Source organism: Heptranchias perlo, chromosome 2 (assembly GCF_035084215.1).
Source record: "Heptranchias perlo isolate sHepPer1 chromosome 2, sHepPer1.hap1, whole genome shotgun sequence".
Taxonomy (NCBI): domain Eukaryota; kingdom Metazoa; phylum Chordata; class Chondrichthyes; order Hexanchiformes; family Hexanchidae; genus Heptranchias; species Heptranchias perlo.
Window position 1 is genome coordinate 92,406,162 of NC_090326.1, and position 23,755 is coordinate 92,429,916.

The 23,755-nt window shown below is 41.1% G+C and overlaps 1 protein-coding gene across 1 annotated transcript in view; it reads left to right on the top strand.

The window, feature by feature from the left end:
- The window catches only part of dync1i1a (dynein cytoplasmic 1 intermediate chain 1a), a 236,830-nt gene that overhangs the window by 67,879 nt on the left and 145,196 nt on the right, over nucleotides 1-23,755 (top strand). Inside the window, exons 5-6 of the mRNA XM_068004236.1 lie at nucleotides 7,748-7,807; nucleotides 8,293-8,405. Of these exons, the coding sequence (XP_067860337.1) occupies nucleotides 7,748-7,807; nucleotides 8,293-8,405 (173 nt within the window). The remainder of the gene's footprint in view (nucleotides 1-7,747; nucleotides 7,808-8,292; nucleotides 8,406-23,755) is intronic.

Consider the following 23,755-nt stretch of genomic DNA (forward strand, 5'->3'; position numbering starts at 1 on the left):
TATGCTCAACATTATGCCTGAACTTACTTACCCTCAGGTGAAACACCCTCTATTGCACCACTGACATTTTAATTTTCCCCCATTTCCCATGCCGGCCTATCTTTATGCCTAGGAACATCGTCCAGTGAAAAAATGTTTTATAATTATCATATTGGCAGCTGGTAAAGTTTGTACTGAGGCAGATAAGGTGTACGCTGAAACACATGTTTTTGCATTGTGTTTTTTATAGGCCATGCTAATTATCAATTTTTTATGTAGAGGTATCTAATTCAAATGATCAAGGTGTTGCAGCTAAAGTCATTTGAATTTGTATATAGAAATGCTGCTGAAAACTTGCCAAATGCTTTTGAAGTTAACAATACCAATGTAAAGGACAGATCACACTGGAAAGGGCCAATTTGAATTTTATAGAGATCGAAACGCGATTTTAACTCCCTCCATTTGGAAACAGGGCGGAATGAAAATCGAGGTGGTCAACTTGCTGGCCCGTTCCGACTCCATCACCGTTTTAACTCTGGCCTTTGCAGGGCAACTCGGGCATCTTCCTGAATCAGGTGGGAGCCTCATTAATCTATGAAAATTGAGAGCGTGTCACACTGCTGTGGCTACACCGCTCAGTAATACCTGGTGTAGGAACAGGAGTAGGCCATTCAGCCCCTTGAGCCTGTTCTGCCTTTCAGTGAGATCATGGCTGATCTGTGTCCTAACTCCATCCACCCGTCTTGGCTCCATATCCTTTAATACCCTTGGCTAGCAAAAAACTATTGATCTTAGATTTAAAATTATTAATTGGGCTAGCATCTACTGCTTTTTGTGGGAGAGAGTTCCACACTTCTACCACTCTTTGCATGAAGAAGTGTTTCCTAACTTCTGTCTTCAATGGCCCAGCTCTGATTTTAAGATAATGTCCTCTTGTCCTAGACTCCCTCACCAGTGCAAACAGCTTTTCTCTCTCTACCCTATCAATTCCTTTCAAAATCCTTTCAATTCAATTCTCAATTTCAAATCACCCCTTAACCTTCTATATTGCAGGAATACAAGCCCAGTTTATGTAATCCCTCCTCATAATTAAACCCTTGGAGCCCTGGTAATATTCTGGTGAATCTACGCTGCACTCCTTCCAAGGCCACTATATCCTTTCTAAGGTGCAGTGCCCGGAACTGTACACAGTACCCCAGGTGTGGTCTAACCAGGGCTTTGTATAGCTGTAGCAAAACTTCCTCCCCTTTATATTCTAGCTCTCTTGTTATAAAGGCTAATATTCCATTAGCCTTTTTGATTTTTTTTCATACCTGACCACTACATTTAGCAAAGTGTGTACATGGACCCCTAAATCTCTTTGGATCTCCACTGATCCTAGCTTTTCACCATTTTAAAAAATGCTCGGATCTATCCTTTTTTGGTCCAAAATGGAGGACCTTTTTATTCGTTCATGGGATGTGGCATCGCTGGCAAGGCCAGCATTTATTGCCTATCCCTAATTGCCCTTGAGAAGGTGGTGGTGAGCCGCCTTCTTGAACCGCTGCAGTCCATGTGGTGAAGGTTCTCCCACAGTGCTGTTAGGTAGGGAGTTCCAGGATTTTGACCCAGCGACGACGAAGGAACGGCGATATATTTCCAAATCGGGATGGTGTGTGACTTGGAGGGGAACGTGCAGGTGGTGTTGTTCCCATGTGCCTGCTGCCCTCGTCCTTCTAGGTGGTAGAGGTCGCGGGTTTGGGAGGTGCTGTCGAAGAAGCCTTGGCGAGTTGCTGCAGTGCATCCTGTGGATGGTACACACTGCAGCCACGGTGCGCCTGTGGTGAAGGGAGTGAATGTTTAGGGTGGTGGATGGGGTGCCAATCAAGAGGGCTGCTTTGTACTGGATGGTGTCGAGCTTCTTGAATGTTATTGGAGCTGCACTCACCCAGGCAAGTGGAGAGTATTCCATCACACTCCTGACTTGTGCCTTGTCAGGATTTGGGGAGTCAGGAGGTGAGTCGCTGCAGAATACTCAGCCTCTGACATACTCTTGTAGCCACAGTATTTATGTGGCTGGTCCAGTTAAGTTTCCTGCATTGAAATGTCCTGCAGTTTTGCCCACTCACTTAATCTATCAATGTCTCTTTCTAATTTTATGCTTTCGTCTACACTACTTACTATGCCACCTGTCTTAGTGTCAAGAGGAATAAGTCCCGAAAAGGTAAATGTAAAATTATTTTGTGGGGCCAGGTGGAGCAGGAATGCTCCACAAGATTAATGTGGGCCGCTGTAGTCCTGAGCTCTTCGTCCCCCCAGGACCTACCTCTCTGCTGGCCAGAATAGCAACTGAGTCAAGCAATATTGTGCCGGCCCGAAGCTGGCAAGCTGCAGCGGGATGCACAATTGAGGCATGCAGCTCGCTGGCAGTTTGTTAATGAGGCCCGGGCCTGAAAATGGCTGGGCCTCACGCCAGAGGGATCAGATGGGTGGCCGCCTGATAGTTAAAATCTAGCCCTCTGCTGTCTACTAACTGTTATGAGCCCCTGCATTGAAATGCAGACAAACGATAAGGAATAGAATTTAAAAATAGCCAATCAGCCCATTAAGCCCATTTCTCCTAATAAAAGTCCAGAAATCCATGCACACTGTTGAATCCTGGTCACTCTAAGTTGTATGAAGGCCAATGCAGCCTATTATACAGAAATATCAGATTGTTTTAGTGCCACTTTATACACTAGCACATAATCTTCAGCACAGAATTGAGGGAATGCAGCACTGTCGGAGATGCCGTCTTTTGAATGAGATATTACTGAGAACACGTCTGCCTACTCAAGTGGATGTAAAAGATCCCACGCCACTATTTGAAAAAGAGCAGAGAATTTTCTCTGTCCCAGACAACATTACTGCTTCAATCAGCACCAATAAAAACAGATTATCTGGTCATTTATCTCATTTACTGTTTGTGGGACTTTGCTGTATGTAAATTTAGTGCTATTTGCCTACATAACAATAGTGACTGCACTTCAAAAGTAACTAATTGGTTCTGCAGTGCTTTGGAATGTCCTGAGGTGCTATATAGATGCAATTTCATTTTCTTTTTTCCCTTCCTCTCTTCCTTATATTGCAATGAATATTTAATCCACAACTCAGGTTAGTAGTTTATCAGCAGAGCCTATTGTATCCTGGAATAAACTGAAATTCAACTATCTGTGTGAATGGTAAAGAGTAGCAGGCACAAATTAATGTGATATGACCTCAATTCATAAAGTAAACATTTAGTTTTTAGTCCTGTAATTTAATTTTGATTTTTATATTAACTAATTTATGCTCTGACTTCCATACTGTCTATCTCTTAGATTACACAATTGATTTTGATAATTCCACATTTTTATTAATTAGTGTATTTACTTAAAGAACAAAATGGTTTGTTTACTTCGCACTGTTGATGGAACAAAACCAGTGGTTTTTTACATTTGTATAGATTTTTGTATAATTGACAAGAATGTGAAGTGACATATCTTCTGGAATATGAATCATTGGGCCCGATCTTAGCAGGGCTGCGGGTTCTCGGCAGGGGGGCTATCGGGCGCGTGGGTAACGCGCCCGGTGAAATCAGTCCGCTCCCCGCGCGATTGTAGCAGACAACCCACTAATTGGATCCACTTACCTGCTCCTCCGGGTTCCCCACTGCTGATCTGCGCGTCGGGCGGGCTGCGCATGCGCAGTAAGATCTGTCAGCTGGAGGAGCTCTATTTAAAGGGGCAGTCCTCCACTGACAGATGCTGCAACAAACAGAAAAATTTACAGCATGGAGCAGCCCAGGGGGAAGGCTGCTCCCAGTCTAATGATGCCTCACCCCAGGTATCAATACATGCAGTGAGGAGGAGGGGGAGGACAGAGATCTCCCCCCCCCCCCCCCCCCCCCCCAGTGGGCGAGAGGAAGCGGCCTGCCTCTGCCACCAGGAAGGCCTGGCTGGAGGTGGCAGAGGAGGTCACCAGCACCACCAACATATCGCCCACCTGCATACAGTGCAGGAGGCGCTACAATGACCTCAGTAGGTCAGCCAAAGTGAGTACACTTACTCTTTCCCCTACACTCCGTCTGCCACATCACCGCCCCCACCCCACATCTCCTTCAGCTCTGCCAACACTACTCTGTCACATCACCCCTCATACCCACTCAAATCTCATCCTCATCTTACCTGCACCTACTCACCTCGCCAGTACTCACCCCGCCACTACCACTCAACCCAATCCTCATACAATCTCATGGCTCTATCTCATACTCACCCTCTCGTGCATCTCTTTCACGGCCAGCCTCACTCAACCTGTGCTGCAGCCACAGGGCATACATCAAATATGTGCAGTAGGCAGCGTAAGGCAAACGTGTTGTGAGCATGAAGGGGATGCACAAGGGTGTTTGAGGGTTTGTCATGGTTGTTACTTGTAGTGAATTTCTGACCAACTCACATTACATATTATATTGGCACCACTACTGCCATGTCTTCGCGAATCTTGTCTGGTTTGTGCAATAATGTCCTCTCCTGAGGATCACTATGAAGACCCACAACTGATGCCACCCATTGTGTCACTGCAGAGTGGGTGTAGGTGTATTTGCAGGCCTCTTTTGCGCAGACGACTGAGAGACGTCGGCGATGTCCCCGGTTGCACCCTGGAAGGATGCGGAGGAGAAGTTGTGGAGGGCAGTGGTGACTTTGACAGCGACAGGTAAGAAGATGGTGCTCGGGCCAGCCAGGAGCAGCTCGGCATGAAGGAGGCTGCAGATGTCCACGACTACATGTCGAGTGACTCTGAGCCTCCGTGTGCACTGCTGCTCCGAGAGGTCCAGGAGGCTGAGCCTCGGTCTGTGGAACCTGTGGTGAGGGTAGTGCCCTCTGCGACGCATCTCTCTCTGCGGTAGCCCTCCCTCCTGCTGTACAGGTGGATGTGTCACAGCACTCTGTTGTGGAGCTCCACGTGTCAGAGGTGGACAGCGTGGATGGTGAGGCTGGTGATGCTGTTCGCCCTCCGAGGAGGTAATGACTGCAGCTACGGCGGCCCCCATCCAGAAGATGTACATCTGAGGGGGTCCGCAAGGTAGGTACATGTCTCCGGAGCCCGGGGTAAGTGTGCAAGGTGATGACTTTGATTGTCAGGAGGAGGGTGGTGGAGGCCATACTTTGTCCCAAGTGACAGAGTGGCCTCCTGCAATGAGTGAGGGTCTCCTCCCCCCACCTGTCAAATGGACCTTTGCAGCTGCCACAGGCTGACAGCTGCAACACATCCATTTGCACTGGGAGTGTTTCCCCCCAGTGTGGGAAACAGTCCCAGTTTGCTCTAAAATCCCACCCCTCTTCACATAATCCCTTAATCAGGTCAGTTAATGACCTGAAATACCTAAATAAGTACCTTCAAGTGGAACCCCGCTGGCTTTAGTTGCCTGCGGGATTCCCATCAGCGGGGGCTGCGCGCGCACGCTGGCGCGTCAGCGGGGAACCCGGAGGTGCGCGGGTTCGAGGCGGGCTTCGGTCCCGCTCCGGGATTTCACGATTTTCGGGGCCCCCCCGCCAGGAACGCACCCGATAGCGGGGGCTAAAATGCAGCCCATTGTATTTTTGACATTTTAATTCTGTTAATTGTATGAAGCATACTGTTAAGTTTGCTTGGGAACACCCACGTCAAGGAGTTGAACAGAAGTTCTGTTTTGGCATCGTAAGAGTTTAAAAGCAGGAATTTGAAACTGGATTAGAGTTTTTGGTGCTTGGTCTGTTTCTCTCCCTGCTTTTAACTATAACTAATTTAGAATATTTGTATAAAGACCAAAATAGCTAAATTTGATATTTAGAAATAGAACTTTGTTTGACATATATCCGAGTCCCTTAGATGGTGAAATTGGTTGAACGGGGTGTAAAATGGGCGGCCGATTCGCTATTGCCTGTTTTGCACTCCCGCCGAAGACAAATTTCATCCCCTTATACTCAATCTGAATGAGACTATGTTGAATCAGTCAAGGCTATTTGAATAGTACGGAATGACAGAACAAGGGGAGACAAGTGTAAGCTGATGCAGTAGATTCAGGTGGCACTTGAGAAAGCATTACTTCTCTGAGATGGTGGCCAGTCTTTGGAATAGCTTACCAGGAGAGGGTGTAAGGGGCAAGTAGTTTTGATGTCTCAAAGGTCAATATAGACGTATCCTTTAAGGAAAACACATCATTGGTTCCTGCAATGACATCAAGAAGATATATTAGATGAATCTATGGTCTTTTTTGGCCTTCAGATTAAATACATTACTAAAAGTGGGATAATTGTAAACCATTGGGGCTCAATTTTGAAATGGTGGCGGGTTGGCAGTGGTGGCGGGGAGGGGGGTGAAGGTGCACGTGGCAAACCGGAATAAACAAACCTTACCGTTTTTGACGTAATTGATGGTGATTAACATGCTCTCTGGGTTTCATGCCCGATAGCCAACCTGATTGACAGGCTGGCTGCCGTCAGGAGCTGCAACGCGAGGGAGGGGGAGAGAAAAAGAGAAAGCGAGACCTCATCTGGCATTGGAACGGTAGATCGGGGTCGGGGGGATGAAGAGGGGAAGGTCGGGGGGATGAAGCGGGGAAGAAGGGGAGATCGGAGAGGGAGACATCAGAGCAGGGTGGAAAGGTAGGTTGATTTTGTGTTTTAACCTCGTGCAATGGTTTTTTATTTAATTTATTTAGTTCATTTTTGCCTGATCCGGCCCTTCCCGCCTGGTTTCACCAGGCGTGAATCAGAAGCCGTGGGAAAGCTGCCCAGGTAAGTTAAAAATCATTCTAACTACGTAATATGTCACAAGTAAAGTGCCTTAAGTACCTCAATGAGGTACATTTGGCTCTCGAACTATCATCCCTCCAGCTTTAATTGCTGGTGGGACTTCCGGATTCGGGACACCTGCGTGCACACAGGTCAGTCCGATTTTCGGATTCCACCCCCCCCCCCCCCCCCAAGGCACCCGCAATTTCCTGGGAAAATCGAGCCCTTGGGTATGTTTCTCTGCAAGGACAACGTATAGAAAAGATACAGCTTCCAGATCGTAGAAAATAAGGTCCCTACTGTTTGGGAGCTACTGTTGGGGGGGGGGGGAGAAAGAAAGTTCTAGAAAAAATGAAAATCGGAACAATGTGAATTGTGAAAAAAAAATGTCAACAATAAGTCTAAAATCTAGAAGTTCAATAAATCAGCAAATAGAATTGAATTACAACTGATAGTTTATCAATCCAGTTATCAGGCAAACTATTAAATTATCTATAATCTAATATTTATATTTTGAGAGAATCAATGTGATTGTTACTTACAGAATTAAAAATTCCTATTTAATTAATATATAACTTTTAAAAATAGAGTAGAATTTTTGCAGGGATTCTCCCATTTTCCTGATATAACCTCAGTAGAAGACTAGTGGAAAACATGGAGAAACGGTTTACGCCATGTCTCCAAGGCTTCTGCCAAAGTTATGATGGGGATTGGGAGATCAGCTTTTGTTTGGTGCCTGGAGTTGGTAGCTCTTCCATACTGCGGTGCTGAAGTTGCAAAGAATTAAACTTTCCAGAGTAGCAACATAATGTTCTGTGTTAAAAGACAGCATGTTAACTTTCAGTTGTGAGCATGCTACTAATGGGAATGACTAATATATGAAGATTTATTAATAAATTGAAGTCTTGTCATTTCTGCTCACTCAGATGTTAATAATTAAATTTCTAATCAGTTAATGTACGTCTCCTTTCTTTTTTTATGTTGTGTGAACTAATTAGAGCACTGCAATGGGACACCGATCCTTCTGTGCTCCAGCTGCAGTCTGATTCTGATCTTGGGTATGTATCTGAGTTTACTATCCTCCACATATATTATATAAAACAGTTATACAATAATCTTTTGACCTTTCTCACAAAGAAATTCAAATATGATCTATGTTCATTAAAAGTAATTTTACCATTACCATGCACTTAAATTATAGTTATCATGTGGGCAGTATTTTAAGTGGCAACGTCACAGCGTCGATTTGAATTTATAGATAGATAGCATGAATACCCCTAATAATAAAAAAAAAATCAGTTTAAAATAATTGAGATTAACTATGGCAGGAGCATCCACCCTGCAACTTTAGGCCCTAGTTTTGGGTAATCTTGTATTCGAATATACTTGCTTAGTTTAAATTCCTTCTTATTCCTTTTCTGAAAGGTGATTTGTGTTTTGATTTTAGAGTAACAAGTTGGTGGTTTTAAATTAAAGTGTTACTAACCATTCCATACCAAATGTGAAAATATATAACTTGGTTTTTTTTTACTGTTTAATAAAGCCGCCGCATGCCTAAACTTGTGGTTTCAAAAATTACCCAAGTTGATTACTTACCCCGAGAAGTGGTGTCGTACTCCAAAGAGACCCAAACACCTGTTGCTCACCAGCCAGAAGGTAACTTGTTTTACGAATGTTATCCTCGTGTTGATGAATTCAAAGCATCTTGCAAATTAAATGTGATTACAAAATGTGTATTTTATTCATAACTTGTTCAATCTCATACACCCACAAAAATTCTCTTCCTGTAGCTGTGCCTCTCTGCTTGTGTTCCTTTCTGTTTGACCTCTCCTTCACATTTACTTTCCCCCATCCTGCATGTTTGCCTTCCTCCACTCCACTCCAACCCACCCCAATCTTTTTTCCCACATTGTCCCCCACTCATTCGCTCTTTCACCTTTCCATGCTGTCCCCTGTGCATTCCCTTCACCTGCCCTCCTCCCACGCCCACTCACTCATACCTCACTCTCTTTACCTATCTCTTTCTCTCTTTCTCCCCCGCCCCCTCCCCCCTACCCCAGTGCACTTTATTCCTTTCCCTTCTATGTTATGTACTCAAGACAAGAAAAGTCTATCGGGAAATTATGTGCTCGCCCCATTACTTACTGGACTCATCTCTGAATCTCCATCCTTCTGTTTCCCTTCCCCACTTCTTGGGAGAGACAAAAAACTGAGACTGTTAGCTAATTCAAGAACCCTCTTCTCTCCCTTGAACGCAATGAGACAAGCACCTTAAGTCCCCACACTTGTTGGTTATTAACCATAATCTTATCTTCCTTTTGCAATTTTCATGATCTTGCACTTTTCCAAAAATGTGGCTAATGCCTTCTTAAAGTACTGCAAGGAGTCAATGCTCACTAGGACCTCTGGAATGCTGTTCCACGGATCTATCCTCTCAGAAGAATAAAACATACGCACTGCTAACCTTAATTCCTACTTTCTCAATTTAAGTGCATGTGGCTACAATTATAGCTCCAGAGAAAGCAAACCAGACCATTATATCACCAGTGAATGCTGGGATTTGGGCAGGACCCAGCCTGAAATTGGATGGATCAGGTAGCGAGAAATGATTTTGGGGGGTCAGGGGAAAAGGCCTGCAAACAGGCAGGGGAACAATTAGGTGAAAGATCTGAAAACCAGGTTTTAAACACTCCATAGATGCCAGGAAGAGAAAAGGGAAATTGGGAAATATGGGAGGGACAAACAAACAGGCAAGGGGTCTCGTGTGCCTTGTTTATCAGATGAAACAGCTGAAAATTGGGTTTTAAGGATCTGACAAATGGGAGAAACAAAATGGCTGCTAGAGTTGTTTGAAAGACTAAGAAACTTGTACCACCTAATTCGCCAGAAACTGCAACTACATTGTGATGGGCAACAGTTTACATATGAGTATTTCCATTATAAATGTTTGTACCATTTTAACATTATAATTGTTGGCATAAAAGTGTTACCCAATATGTTAACAAAAATTATGACAAAAGTGTATGCATACACAGGTTTTGTAGTATATAATATGATAGATGTACGTGTGATTTTGTGATTAAAGATAGTCTTGTGTAATAGCAAGAATTAATGGCAGACCACATAGTTAGTAATTCTAAGTGGAAGCACTTGACTTCTAGAAAAGTGATCCAAGTTTTTTTATTAAAGCCAATACATGTGGAATATTTGATTCCCGATCACTGAGGCAATTACAGTTGTATATAGGGAAGGTGAGGCAGCAGCTGAAAATTTGATATGAATTGTGCAGTGGTATCGAGTTTTTTTTTTCATTACTAGAAGATTAGAAACTTCAACACTGAAAAGTACACATCTTCAATAAAAATGTTCCTAACCCAGGTTCACTTTTTGTACATCATTTGTGCTTCCAGTAGTAAGATTATAATAAAACAGTGTTCACCATCCACCAGTCAACTATTGAAAATGATCAACTTTGCTAGAAACCGTTCTGCTGCATTCAAGATGGCAAAAGCAAACCCTTTCAGTCTGATCAAAATGGTTGTTAACAAACTTGGGTTGGCTTCTGGCATTCTTAAAGGAGTAAGTTGCAAAGACTTCCTGCTGTTAGCTCAGATTGATAGTTCAAATCAGGGAATGAAATGTATTTAAATTTGCTTAATCATTTACAAATTTAACTCTTGCAATGCTGATGAAATAAGAAATTCTATTGGGCTGCAGCCAACAAATGCTACAAATGTCAAGTTTATGATGTTTTGATGTGCTTCTAAGGTCTGAATGTACAATCATTATAGTGAATACATTAATTAAACAGGTTTTTATAGTGCAGTAACTTAATATGTATATATCCATATACATGTCATAATATACAAGTCATGGTTGCCAACAGCTTATTTGGAATAACACTTAAATAGAAAAATAACTTTAAAAAAATTATGGTCCAGATTGTTCATTTTCATACAATCTTGTAATTGTGAGAACAAAAATATGGCACCCTCTTGTGGTGATGGTTGAAATGTTTCTGTACAATAAGGCTATTTAATAAGCATTGCTAGATACTGATGTAAATATTAGCATTTTTTTTCTGATCTTCCCAACAAAAGGTATGTACAAATAATATGACATATTTCTTTATTTTGTTTACACAATCAATTAAATATAAACAGTGGTGTCACCCAGAGTCGTTGTTAGGACCGTTCCTTTTCCCCTGCTGTTATGCCCTCCTGTCGCGCCCTCTGTCTCAGGTCTGCAAGAGACTTCAGGAGGACATAGAAAGGTTAGTTGATTGGAATAAAGATGTACCAGCATTCAGGTCACAGCCAACTCCACTGAACTATAAACGGGGCACTCCCACCACTGAATAGAGATTAGTACAAGCCACTCACCCCCACCACCCCAGAACAGAATTGCAACCAGCAAAATTTGCAAAAAAGAAATGTTGATACCAACTATTCCCCAAATTCCTGCCGTAGAAGAAATTCAACCAAACCCACGCGCCCACCCCCCCATCCCCAACTGACAGCAAATTTGGCCTTTCCCACCCCCAGAGAGTACAACCTTGGCCTTCCACCCAGTCCCCACTGAGGACAAAGAGAACCTTGCCCCTCCCTGAACATAGAAAAGCTCAGCCTCCTCCCCCGGAGCATAAACCGTGCCCCACTAAGAACAAATCCTCACCCCACTGCTGAGCTGAAGCTTGTCTCCACCCACTTAGAACAAATTCAAGCCTATTCCTCCCTACATGAGCAGTAATTCACTTCCCACCTACTGAGTTACAAATTTTCAGAACTTACAAAGAAACGAAAAATTTGACGTTCCTTGATCGTACATTGATTTTTTTTTTAGATGCATTTTTTGTGGGAATGGGACTCAAAGTCTCTCCAGCTTTTTTAACAAAATTATTATTGACACCGGGTCATGTTTCAAGATGTTTTGCAGAGTCATGCTGTACTAATGTGCAGTATACGGGCATGAGAGGTGTGGTTTTATCATTCTTTGTTTATATGGTGACCTAAATGTCAAGATCTCGACTTTTGTAAAAGGTAGCTAAAAGGCTTTTATACAGTAATCCTCTGTGCTGAGTTAAATCCTAAGAAATTAATCATTTGGTTGGATAGGAAATTTAATATCATACAACCTTAAGTTTATTCTTGCAATTTATATTTTCACAAACCTTATAGGAAGCATTCCCTTTTTTAATCAATAAATCTGAATTGAGGATGTAACTGCATAGGGCTAGAGGTCATAGAATTTGAAATTATGTCAGTTTGAAATATTGTGGTGCTAGTCAGTGCTGTCAAGTTTTGTTTAGATTTTCTATTCCTGCGTTCTGGCAGGGAGGGAAGAAAGACATGAAGGAAATATCATTCTTAAAAAAAAGCCTAACTAGTTATTATTTAGCTGTCCACTTTAATTTGGGAGATGTGTGAATTTACAATGACCAATTAATTCCTACTTTTGAAGGGTGAAACATTTATTCTGAATTTTTAATATTTTCAAACTTATCAAAACAAAAGTGAGATTGGTAGTCCTTTTGAAAATGTGCTTCGCCCTCATTTGTGATTGTGAATAATCTGACTTACTCAGTGTAATGTTACTGAGTTACTTTTTGTTTTCCAAATAGCCAACCAAAAAACTGGAATTTATTTATATTGCATGTATATTCTTTACACGCATTTAATATCTTTGCAGAAACTGATGGAACTTATTGAGTTCATTGATGAAAACCCAGCTTCTCTTGTGTCTTAGTCGAACAGGACTACTTCCCGGCCATTGCAAACTAACTATTCTGATTAATTGAATGATGTGATAGTGAAGTGCAAAGTCACTAAGAATGTTGGGGAGCACAACATTGTTGTGCTCTATATCCAATGGTAGTATTGAGCGTTGCCAGGTCATACGTAACGTAAGGGTTCTTTTGTAATGTGCGGCATTGGAGTAGCTAGGAATGGAAATTTGGCTGCCCATCCACCATAAGTTGGGGCCCAATGGTCAAAGGTCTGATGTCACATCAAGTCATTTACATTACATAGAATGTAGAACAAGCCATTCGGCCCAACAGATCTATGTTGGTGTTTATGCTCCATACGGACCTCCTCCCATTCTACTTCATCTCAACATATCCTTCTTTGCTTTCTCCCTCGTGTACTTATCTAGCTTACCCTTAACATTGCAAACAATTTAAAATAATTAAAACCCCAAATACATTAAATATCACAGCTGTACATCCATTTAGCATGTTTCAGTGGACTCACATAGATTTCTACATAATCGGCAGTAAATGTATTTAAGGAAGCCAAGCAAGCAGTGTCACCAAACCAGCAAGAATCCCTGGAAGCAGCAGCAGTTGCAGCAGGACTGGTCCCACATTTATTTTCACACGTTGTAATTTCTATTGCTGAAGTAGATGTCCAAGAAGAATTAGCAGATTCAGAAGAAGAGAATGTTACTTCAGTTGGTTTTGTGGATTCATTATCAGTCCATTGTCTTTTTAAGAAATTAAATAGATTTTATTTGTTTTGCCAGTTAGATTATAAGTTTGCATGCATTATGTTCATTTAAAATAAAGTTGGAAAATGGAAACAGATGGGACTTCCAACACATTCAGGTCACGTGCCTCACAACCTGCCATTCAAATGCTGCTTGCACATCATTCGTTGTGTGAGAGGAAGATAACCACCCAAACACTGTGTCACAATAACTTTGTCTTTGGCCAAAGTCTGCTACATATTTTTAAAATAGCCTATTTGTCCCCACTGTCTGGCCAGTAGCCATGGGCGGGCCTGCATGGGCTGCACTCCACCCATTTAGCACCCAGTCCCCCATCAGATGTGAGCCTGTGTGAATCCCAAGTTTAAGCAAATTTGCTAACAGGCTTTTTTTATTTTTGAATCATGCATCCTGAAGGCGGGAACTGCAATCAAAGCAGACCTGCCGAAAACGTGATCCCAGTTAAAATCGGGGGTGCTGTTTTGTGGCAGTTAGGGCAGAGGGGAACAAAATTGGATCCTGTTGCGCAAAACAAAACAAGGGCAAAAAGCACTAGTTTTGTGGGGCTACATCTGCGCCCCTATCGCCGGAAACGACCAACGTCATATTAGATGGGGCGCTATGCTGGCATTCCTGGTGGCTGCCTCAAACAAGTGTTCGCCCCCATGCACATTCTAATAAGGCACCTAGCTCCTGTTCTACTCCCCTGCTCCGAAATTCAGCAGAATTGAAGTTTCTTTTGGTTTCTTTGGTCTAACCAGCTGTCCTTAAAGGGATGACTGAGGAGGCCAAAAAAAAACTTTTTTTTGTTTTTAACTTATCTTACTGTCAGCACAACCCAATTCATGGGATTCCCAATTTTCCGGTGATTCTCCGTTCTGTGCTACCATCAAACGGGACTCAGTGTCTGGAATAGGGTGCTGCAAAATTTATCCTATTGACCTCACTTCAGAATACTAACCAGATTCTTGCCTGTTAATTTTTTGTGTATGTATTTTTAAAAATTTACTGAGATCACTTGATATACTGATACCAGTCCTAAAAGTGATCACATTTTGACATTGGCTTTCCGAACTGAATTGGTAGCTAGAATTTATCACTTCGAGACATGAAAAATGGGTTACACATCTCTTATCTGCCAACCTGAAATCTAGCAAAAGTTGATCAACCGGCTCAAAAACAAAAACTGCTGACAACTTGAACAGCCCTGAATATAGGCCTATACCCTGTATTTACATTGAAAACTGTAGTGGGAACAGGGCCTTGCTATACTTTAGTTGCAGATATAATCAACATTCCATCACATATATAGTGAAAGATTATGACAAAAATTGCAGGGATTTTCCTTCATTTTATTCACAAGAAATAGCAGGCTATTGTGGACACGCATTGATACTCGATGTTACTAAGGAGGTAACATTGGAGGTGTGACAAAAAGCTTGGTCAAACAGGTGTGTTTTAAGGAGAGTCTTCCAGAAGGAGGAGGAGACGGAAATGGAGATGGAGCTTAGAGGGGTTTGAGGAAGGAAATCTGGAGTGTGGAGCCTAGCAACTAAAGGCATGGACTTGTAGCTCCTAACTTATGTTGCTGCTCTGGGAGATGGAACTCTGCTGCACACTGTAAATGGGATTCTTAATCTTGCAATCCATCATGGCTTCTTGTGGTTTCTGTTTTAATTCCTATTGAATGGAATTAATTAACTTGGCCACATTGAAATTCAGCTCGAGAGCGGTAAAATATTGAGTTTCTAATTTTTGACTTGGTACCTTTTTAAGTAATTATGTAGCCAGTATCGTATAACCTATTTTTGATGTGTCTCTTGAACAATAATCTTTGAACAAGTTTCTGAGAAACTTGAGAATTTGAATATACCATCATTGCGAAACCATCATACCAAATTCCCTATTATCCACCAAAATAGAAGTATGTTATGCTCCCCCTTCAGTTGAATAATGGAATTGAGATAATTGAGTCTCCAAATTTTGTTTTTGCATGTACATTACAAGGATGCCACTGGCATTGGAATAAAAACAAGTATAATATGAATAACATAAATTGAATCTAATCTTCTTGGGCTGTGATTTGTTAGCAGTAGATGGTATTGTTGGGCTATGCAATGGAGTGATGTCTTGGGCAAGGCTTTGTCCCATGAAAATTGTGGAGAATAATTAAGAAGTCAGATGATTGGAGCCAGGATAATGTATTAATGTTCTAAGAGGCCAGTTAAAGACCGGGTTACAGATGCTAGAAATTTAGGTCGATCTTCCCCAGTGATTGTCCAAAATGTGCTATTTTAGGTGAAATTTGGCACTGGGTTGATCTAATAATTAGTGTGTTCTAAAAAGAATAAGTACATAACATGGGAGTTTGTGCTGTATGGATCTGGAATTTCATACAATAGGCATGATGACAGAATTGGTTTGGAATTCTATTTTTAGATTGGGTATGTATATCTTTGGAGTTGGATCAGTTATGTAATTTCTCTTCCACCCCAGCATGATCAAGGCATAAAAAGATTGACCAGTATTTTAAATGGGTGCAATCAATCATATCATTGCAACGTTATCAGAATAAGTTATTTTTCAACTTTGCTTTGGCAAGAGCCTAAACCTCATTTCCCTTTTTATTTGATTAACTTCTTTCCCCATTTTTATGTACATAATTTCCTGCTGAATTGATATGGCTCTCCATAAAAACAAAAATGCCCAGATAATTATGGGAATAGGACAAAAATACTGAGATCTGAGAAGAAGATAGTGACCATTAATTTCCAGTGACATCACCATGAAGGATCAAAGGTCAAAAATTAAGCTTTGAAGCCAAAATTATACATAAGCTTAAAAAAAAGCAGTTTCCCAGCCCTGTTTAGTACTGATGAGTAAGCAACATCTTGTACAAAAGTATTGTACAATTTATTCAAGTACACGAATGTCTTGTTGAGTGACCTAAGAAAAAAACAATTTTATGTTCACTTAATTAATACTAAATTAGTTACTTAACTTGGTGTTTCTGTAGTGAATACCTGCAGTGTTTCATAGTGACTGGCAATTGAAGTTTTGTGATAAATTAACTATATTGATGGAATCTGCCTTTCTAATCAAACAATTAAAACTTTGATAGAGTCGAATGATAATCGAAGGGTTATTGACTTATGAGGAAAGACTGGAGAAACTTGAGCTATTCAGTCTTGAAAGGAGGCAACTGAGAAAGGACTTTATGGACGCATATAAGATAGTAAGTGGTATGGAAAGGGTAAATACAGAGCACTCCTTGAAATGCGACTGACAGTAGGACAAGGGGGCACCGGTTCAAATTGATTGAGAAAATTAAGTGCTGATTTCAGGAATTTCTTTTTTCACACAAAGAATGTTCAACACTTAAAATGGGCTCCTGGGTACAGTAGTGGAGGTTAAAACCCTGGCATAATTTGAAACATTTGGATGCTATGATTAGGGGACTCTAGATTTTTCTAGGTGGGTGAGTTAAGGTGGACTAATGGCCTGTCTCATTTGTATCTATGTTGTAGTCTTAACCGTAGAAGGATTAACTCATTTAGTTGCACAGTAAAGTGCCTGGGGACAGCAGTATTGAATCAAATATTTTAATTTAGGTAAGAATTAAATGACAACTGACACAAATTTGAAATAAATACAGAAAAATGCTAGAAGTGCCCAGCAGTTCAGTCAGCATTTGAAAGAGAGAAGTTATTGTTTCAGATGTAAGGGTTTTGTGTATATCCATTGTGTTTTTAGGAATTTTAAAACATAAAATTAACCATCTCATATGCCATGCAACAAACTACATAATTAATGGGAAATGGATGAAGATTGCACCATGATTTGCAGCCCCAGGCTGTGAACTCAGTTGTTTCTATGAATATCTCCATTTTTAAAAAAATTGTCTGAAAATTAGAAAAGTAATTTTATTACCTTAATTAAAAATAAAATCCAGTGCAGAACAGCGTTTGTGTAATTTCGTCAAGATCCACATGGTTGCAGTTTTTCAAAAGACATGCAGATGTTTTGGAACCTTTTCCAAAATGCAGAATTACTCTGTTGAATTTAATTTTAAATAATGAAAATATAGAAATTCTGTATCATGATTTAATAGTGATTATCATCAGAGACCTCAGAAGTGGTTAGCAAATTTTTGAATCCCAACTTCTCAACTAGGATTTTTTTTTTCATTATTTTATAGTAATACTTTTTTTTAAAAAAACATGATATCTTATGACATTTGAACATAGCAGAAGAAAACTGCTTTAAGAAAATGTCAAAAAGGCAAATGGTACATCACTTTTAGAAATAACTGATTTTTCTGGTACTTGCCCTTCCTTCTGGTTTTTAACATCAAAACAAAACTGCAATTTCCTGCAGCCCCGATGTTGTAAAGCACTTTGCAAGCATAACATCATTTATAACACTTTGGAACCAACTATGCAAAGAACATTAGTGGAGTAAAAAATCCAGCTAATTTTTTTTTTGCAATTCTCCAAAGCCCCAATTATAAATGTTCTTTATACATGTTGCTTGTACTTTCAAGTATTCAGTTCTGACAAGTGAAAAATTTTAAGATGGAGATTGAGGGGAAACTATGCCCACTCCCACAGACCAAAATTGAAGCTTTCTCAAAAATGTCCAGGTAAACACTTTACCTTGTAAAAATTATGTTCTGGGGAATAATCCCCTGACCTGTGGGAAAAATAGAGACTCTGTGTACACCACCCTAGTAAGAGTTTCTTGCTTTCTACATGTATTACGTTACTTTTCTTTTAAATAATTAAAAAAAAAGGCCATCATGTTTGCTGGCAGCAGCTGTTTGCCATGTTATTTAAGACTTCCTGTCATTATAATTGATGTGTTTTTATTCTTTCCACTTCCTGAAGCCTGATCAGAATTAAAATTGCTGTTGGAATTTCCTGTCAAAGCAGCTCATTTATTCGTTGAGTATACCAGTGACAACCCTTTGATTGGACATTGCCTTTAGCTATGCTTGCAACAGAGTTTTGGTGTGTTTTTGTTGCTTGTGCTCCTTCCACTTTCCTGTACCCCACATGTGCTGATATATGCAAGTTGTCCATCATTCTGGTAACCTTGCCCCAGTAAAAACTTTGAAAATATAATGCTAATGCTCTGAATATAAAATAAGCCCACCTGCAAGAGGCCCAAGCTTAGGAAACTTTAAATTACAATTCTGTTTTGCCTATTGTGTGGGCATTTTTCACATGTAGTGAACTTTAATTATTATTTAAAGACAAACGGTTGTTGGAGTGCTTGATTCTCAACTAGAAGGTTTCAGATATTTAGTCCCTCAGTTGTAATGAAGGGTCATATCTGAAATGTTAATCTTTGTTTCTCTTTTAGATACTGATTAACCTGCTGTACTCTTGCAGGATTTTCTGTTTTTATTTCAGATTTCCAGCATTCAATTTTTGTTTTGCTTGAGTTACTCTGTTCTTGGTAGCTCACTGAACAAAAGTAGCATACAAACACGAGGAGGTACACCTAGTGTGAGAAGGAGAAAGAGGGGGAAAAAAGCATATGATGCTATTTATCTCACCAGAGGATCACAAAACAGCATTGACAGTGACTGTGGAGAAATCGGTGGTTGAGATGGTTCAGCCCTGACCAGGAGCAGGTTTCTTCATACAGTAATATTTGACATTTTAAGTTTCAGCATCTTCATTCTGGACTAGTTATAAACCTATTTTATTTTTTAAACACAGACCATAATACCAAGATTATGTTTATAACAAACTCTCAACGTGAAGGGTTTTGATATTATGAACAGGGAAAGTGTATTTCCTCTGGTTGGGACACTAGTAACAAGGGGCAATCACTAATAACTAACAGCCTCCCAATCTCCCCCCTCTGTAAAATTCAACTATTCCAAAACTCGTATCCTATCCCGAACCAAGTCCTACCCGCCCATCACCCCTGTCCTTGCTGACCCACATTGATTCCCAGTTCCCCCATAACCTCAAATTTAAAATTATCATTCATGGCCTTGCCCCTCCCAATCACTGTAACCACCTCAAGCCCTACAAAACCCCTCTTCCCAATCTCTCTGTTCCTCTGACTCTAGCCTTTTGTGCATCTCTTTCACCCCCCCCCCCCGCCCCCTCCCACCAATCCCGTTCCACTATTGGCAACCATGCCACGCTCTGGAATTCCCCCTCAAATAACTGCAGCAACTCGCCAAGGCTTCTTCGACAGTACCTCCCAAACCTGCAACCTCTACCACCTAGAAGGACAAGGGCAGCAGGTGCATGGGAACACCACCACCTGCACATTCCCCCACATCTACACACCATCCTGACCTGGAAATATATCGGCATTCCTTCATCGTCGCTGGGTCAAAATCCTGTAACTTCCTACCTAACAGCACTGTGGGAGAACCTTCACTACACAGACTGCAGCGGTTCACGAAGGCGGCTCACCACCACCTTCTCAAGGGCAATTAAGGATGGGCAATAAATGCTGGCTTTATCAGCGAGGCCCACATCCCATGAATGAATAAAAATTAATGTCAAGTCAAAATTGTTACTGAGATTGAAAAGAGAAGGAAAGAGAAATTTCTTTACACAGACTTATTGGATCATGAAATGATTTTCACATGAAGCAGTTGAGGCGGAGATCATTGCACTTTTGGAGGGTAGTGTAGATAAACATTTGAGGCCTGCAAAAGTTTTGGGCTATGGGGAGAGAGTAGGGTAGTGGGATTCATTTTTGATTGCTCTAGCAAAGAACTGCCACAGACTTGATAGGCCAGTTCCACATTGTAAACTTCAGTGGTTCTTCCCTCTTTACCTGAATATTTGCTTATGCTGGGGTACAATATCCTCATCTAAGGTGTTCAATTGTGGAGGACATCATAGTTGGCTGGGCTACTTGTTGCATGGGCTTTCTGCAGGGAGAATCCTGGCGGATTTATTTTTTCCCTCTTGCTCAGCAATGGCCTAGGGTTGCTCAAGTCTAATGTGCTTCAGCTTGAAAATTTCAGCTGAGATGGGCTATTTCAATGCCATCCAGGAATCAAACCTGGCTTGATGCTACACTGTAATTTTTGCCGACTAGACCATTGGAAGCGGTATAAACTTAATTTTTAAAGAACAAACCTAAATAATGTAGTTTATCAAATTGCTAAGATAAATATAAAATGTGTCCAAATTCTCAGTTTTAGCAGCACTCCCATTCATACAGTATTAAAGATCGGTTTCTTAGTAGTTCTTGTTTAAGGTGATGATGAAGTAACTTGAGAAACAGCATGAATTGAGAGCAAACACCTTGATTTCTTTTAAGTACGTTTCAGATAGAGTGGATAATGTGATGAAGCTTTTGACAAAGTTCCAAATAAAAGACTTTTAATTGATCTAAAGGCCATGAGAAAGCAGAGCGGAATATGGGACTGGATGATAAATTGTCCTTTTTATAAAAAGGAAAGTATGCACGAGAGGTATACTATCAAACTAAGTTGAATGAAGTCTCACAGAGGCAGGGCTTTGAATGCTTGTTATTTCTAATGTATGTAAATAATTTGAATGTCAAAATTACGTGTTAACTTCTCAAATTTGCTGGTGATATTGATATGGGAAGAACAGAAGAGACAGGATGCAGGTAAAGATTTGCAAAAGGACTTGAATTAATTAGGCATTTTGACAAATGGCAAATGAAACTTGGCACTGACAAATGTAGGTGTTGCACATGGGTCATATTAGTGTGGGTTATAAATATACAACAGATGCAACTGAATGAATACAGAGAGATTTAGAAAAAGGATCTAAAAGTAATAGAAGAATCATCGCATTCAATGTATAGACAATATAGCAGAGCAATTAAAGCTAATAAAATGCTAGAATCTTTAGTAACAGAACGGCCCAACAGGTCTATGCCGATATTTATGCTCCAAACGAGCTTCCTCCCTTCCTACTTCATCTAACCCTTTTTGCGTATCCTTTTATTCCTTTCTCCCTCGTATTTATCTGGGTTCCCCTTAAATGCATCTTTCCTAGTCGCCTCAACTACTCCTTGTGGTAGCGAGTTCCACATTCTAACCTGGGTAAAGAAGTTTCTCCTGAATTTCCTATTGGATTTATTAGTGACTATCTTATATTTATGGCCCCTAGTTCTGGTCTCCCCCGCAAGTGGAAATATCTTTTCTACGTCTACAATACAATTCTATTTTTTTTTAAAAAACATTACGCTAAGGCTTTACAATGCATTAGTCAGACCACTCAATACTGTGTTCAGTTTTGATCTGCATGACACCAAAAAATGCACTGGAAAGGATACAGATGAAAAACAAAACAGGTGCCAAATGTAAAGTGGATAAACAATAAGGAAAAGATTAGGGAAGCTTTGCAGTCTGGAAAGATGTTGTTAAGGATGCATTGAAACATATGTATTAAAAGGTATAGATCTCAAAAAAAAAGTCCCTACAGCAGTAAGATGGTATCCACTTTGGCTGAATTGGGTTTGTGTGGCACAGACACATTGGGGGTAGATGTTACCATCCGCCCGGCGACAATGATGCAGGCGGGGTTTGAGACAGCGGGGGGTGGGGTGGGGTTTCACTGCATTACCGCCATCGCCCCCCCCCCCCCCCAACCACTAATTTATTTACCTTTATTCAGGAACGGGAGGGTCATCCTTTACATTGAAAAGTCATGGCCTGATGATATCATCAGCACCGGCATTTTACTTCCGGATTCGGGATGCTCACACAGGGCCAACCCCACAGCCGATCCATGGCAGGAGTCAGGGAGTAGCCAGAAGAAACCAAAGTAAATTTCAAAAAATGACTTTTGTATGAAACCCTAGTGGGCCATGAGAAACAGGAGTGCTCCCCCAAGTCCCACAAGGACTCCTTTGACCTCTCCAGCCCCAGCCTTGCCTCTTCTTCCTAGCGTTGGCATTGACTGCCGAAACCCCTGGCCAGTGCTAACTTTATGCGGGGAGCCATTTCCTTGAGTCCCCAGCATCCTCCGTCTCCTGACTTCTGTTCCCATGCTGGTCGTTAAAATGGCCCAGGCCTCACGTTGAGCTCCCTGTGGGGGTTTCTCTCCCACCCCGCATCCCTGCCTGCTCTGAATGTAGCCCTCAATTGACCCCATTGTTTATATTATTCCTCCATACAATGCAGAATGGCAGACCTTTGTGTATGCTGTCACATTTCATGGGAAACCGACTGTAGTTCTGAGCACCCATGATGTTAGAAACTGAAACTGTTAATTGTTAGTGACTGGATTTTATGCTTTAAATATGGACTTCTTATTGGGCAGCAAGTCCGAGGAATCCACAATGTGTTAATAAAGTACGTGTTGTGAAGAAACTGAAGTAATTAAATGTCAACAAGGCACCTGGACTAGATGGGATATACTCTAGAATCCTCAAAGAAAGAAGAGCAGAAATGGGCAAAACCAAGGATGGATTCACAAGGCATTTGAAACAACTATTATAACTTTGTATAGAGGCAACACTTAGAATATTGTATTTTACCTTCAAAAGTACATTGATAGAAATGGGAGAATTCAGAGAAGAGTAACCAGGATGATTCTGGCAACTTTGAGGGAGATTTGCAACTGCTAGCCGCACCGTTTAAGCTGGGAAATGCTCAGAAAATGGCACCAAAAGGTTTTTTATAGTGATCTTTGTAGGTCCAGGAGGAACATGAATGCTCTTCCTGATCCCAAACAATATTTAGGGCCACTGCCCGGCGCTCAGAAAAGTAAGGAATGACATTTTCTTTGACAATGGTGCATTATCCCTTCTCATCCTCATTGACCTCTCTGCAGTCGTCAACATGTTTGACTGCACAATCCTTCTCTAATACTTCTCTTCTGTTACGTGTAATAGTGGTAGGCTATTGAGCCGCTCAGGGCTATTGAGCCAATCAGTTAGATCATGGGTGATCTGTACTTCAATTCCATTTACCTGCATTTTTTCCATATCTCTTGATACCCTTACCCATCAAAAATCTTATTGATTTGTCTTCGAAATTTCAATTAACCCAATATCCACAGCCTTTTTTTGGCGGGGTGGGGGGAAGGGAGGGAGGAAGGAAGAAAGAAAGAAAGAAAGAAAAGAGTTCCAGATTTCCTCTACCCTTTGCGTCAAAAAATGTTTCCTGATTTCACTCTAATTTTAAGATTATGTTCTCTTGTTCTGGAATCCCGCACCGTAGGAAATAGTTTCTCCGTATCTACACCACCGAATCCCTTTATCACTTTAAACAGCTCGATTAGATCACCCCTCAATCTTCTAAACTCAAAGGGAGTACATGCCAAGTTTATGCAACTTGTCCTCATAATTTAGCCCTTTAAGACCTGCTATCATTCTGGTGAATCTGTGCTTTACTCATTGCAAAAACTCTGTCTCTGTGCTGTCATACTACTGATCAGGCATTCAGTGTGGATTAGCGTAACTTGCTCTAGCTAAACATTGGAAAGACTGAAGCCATCATCTTTCGCCCCTGCCACAAGCTCTGTATTCTCAACACCAGTTCTATCCCCCTCCCCGGC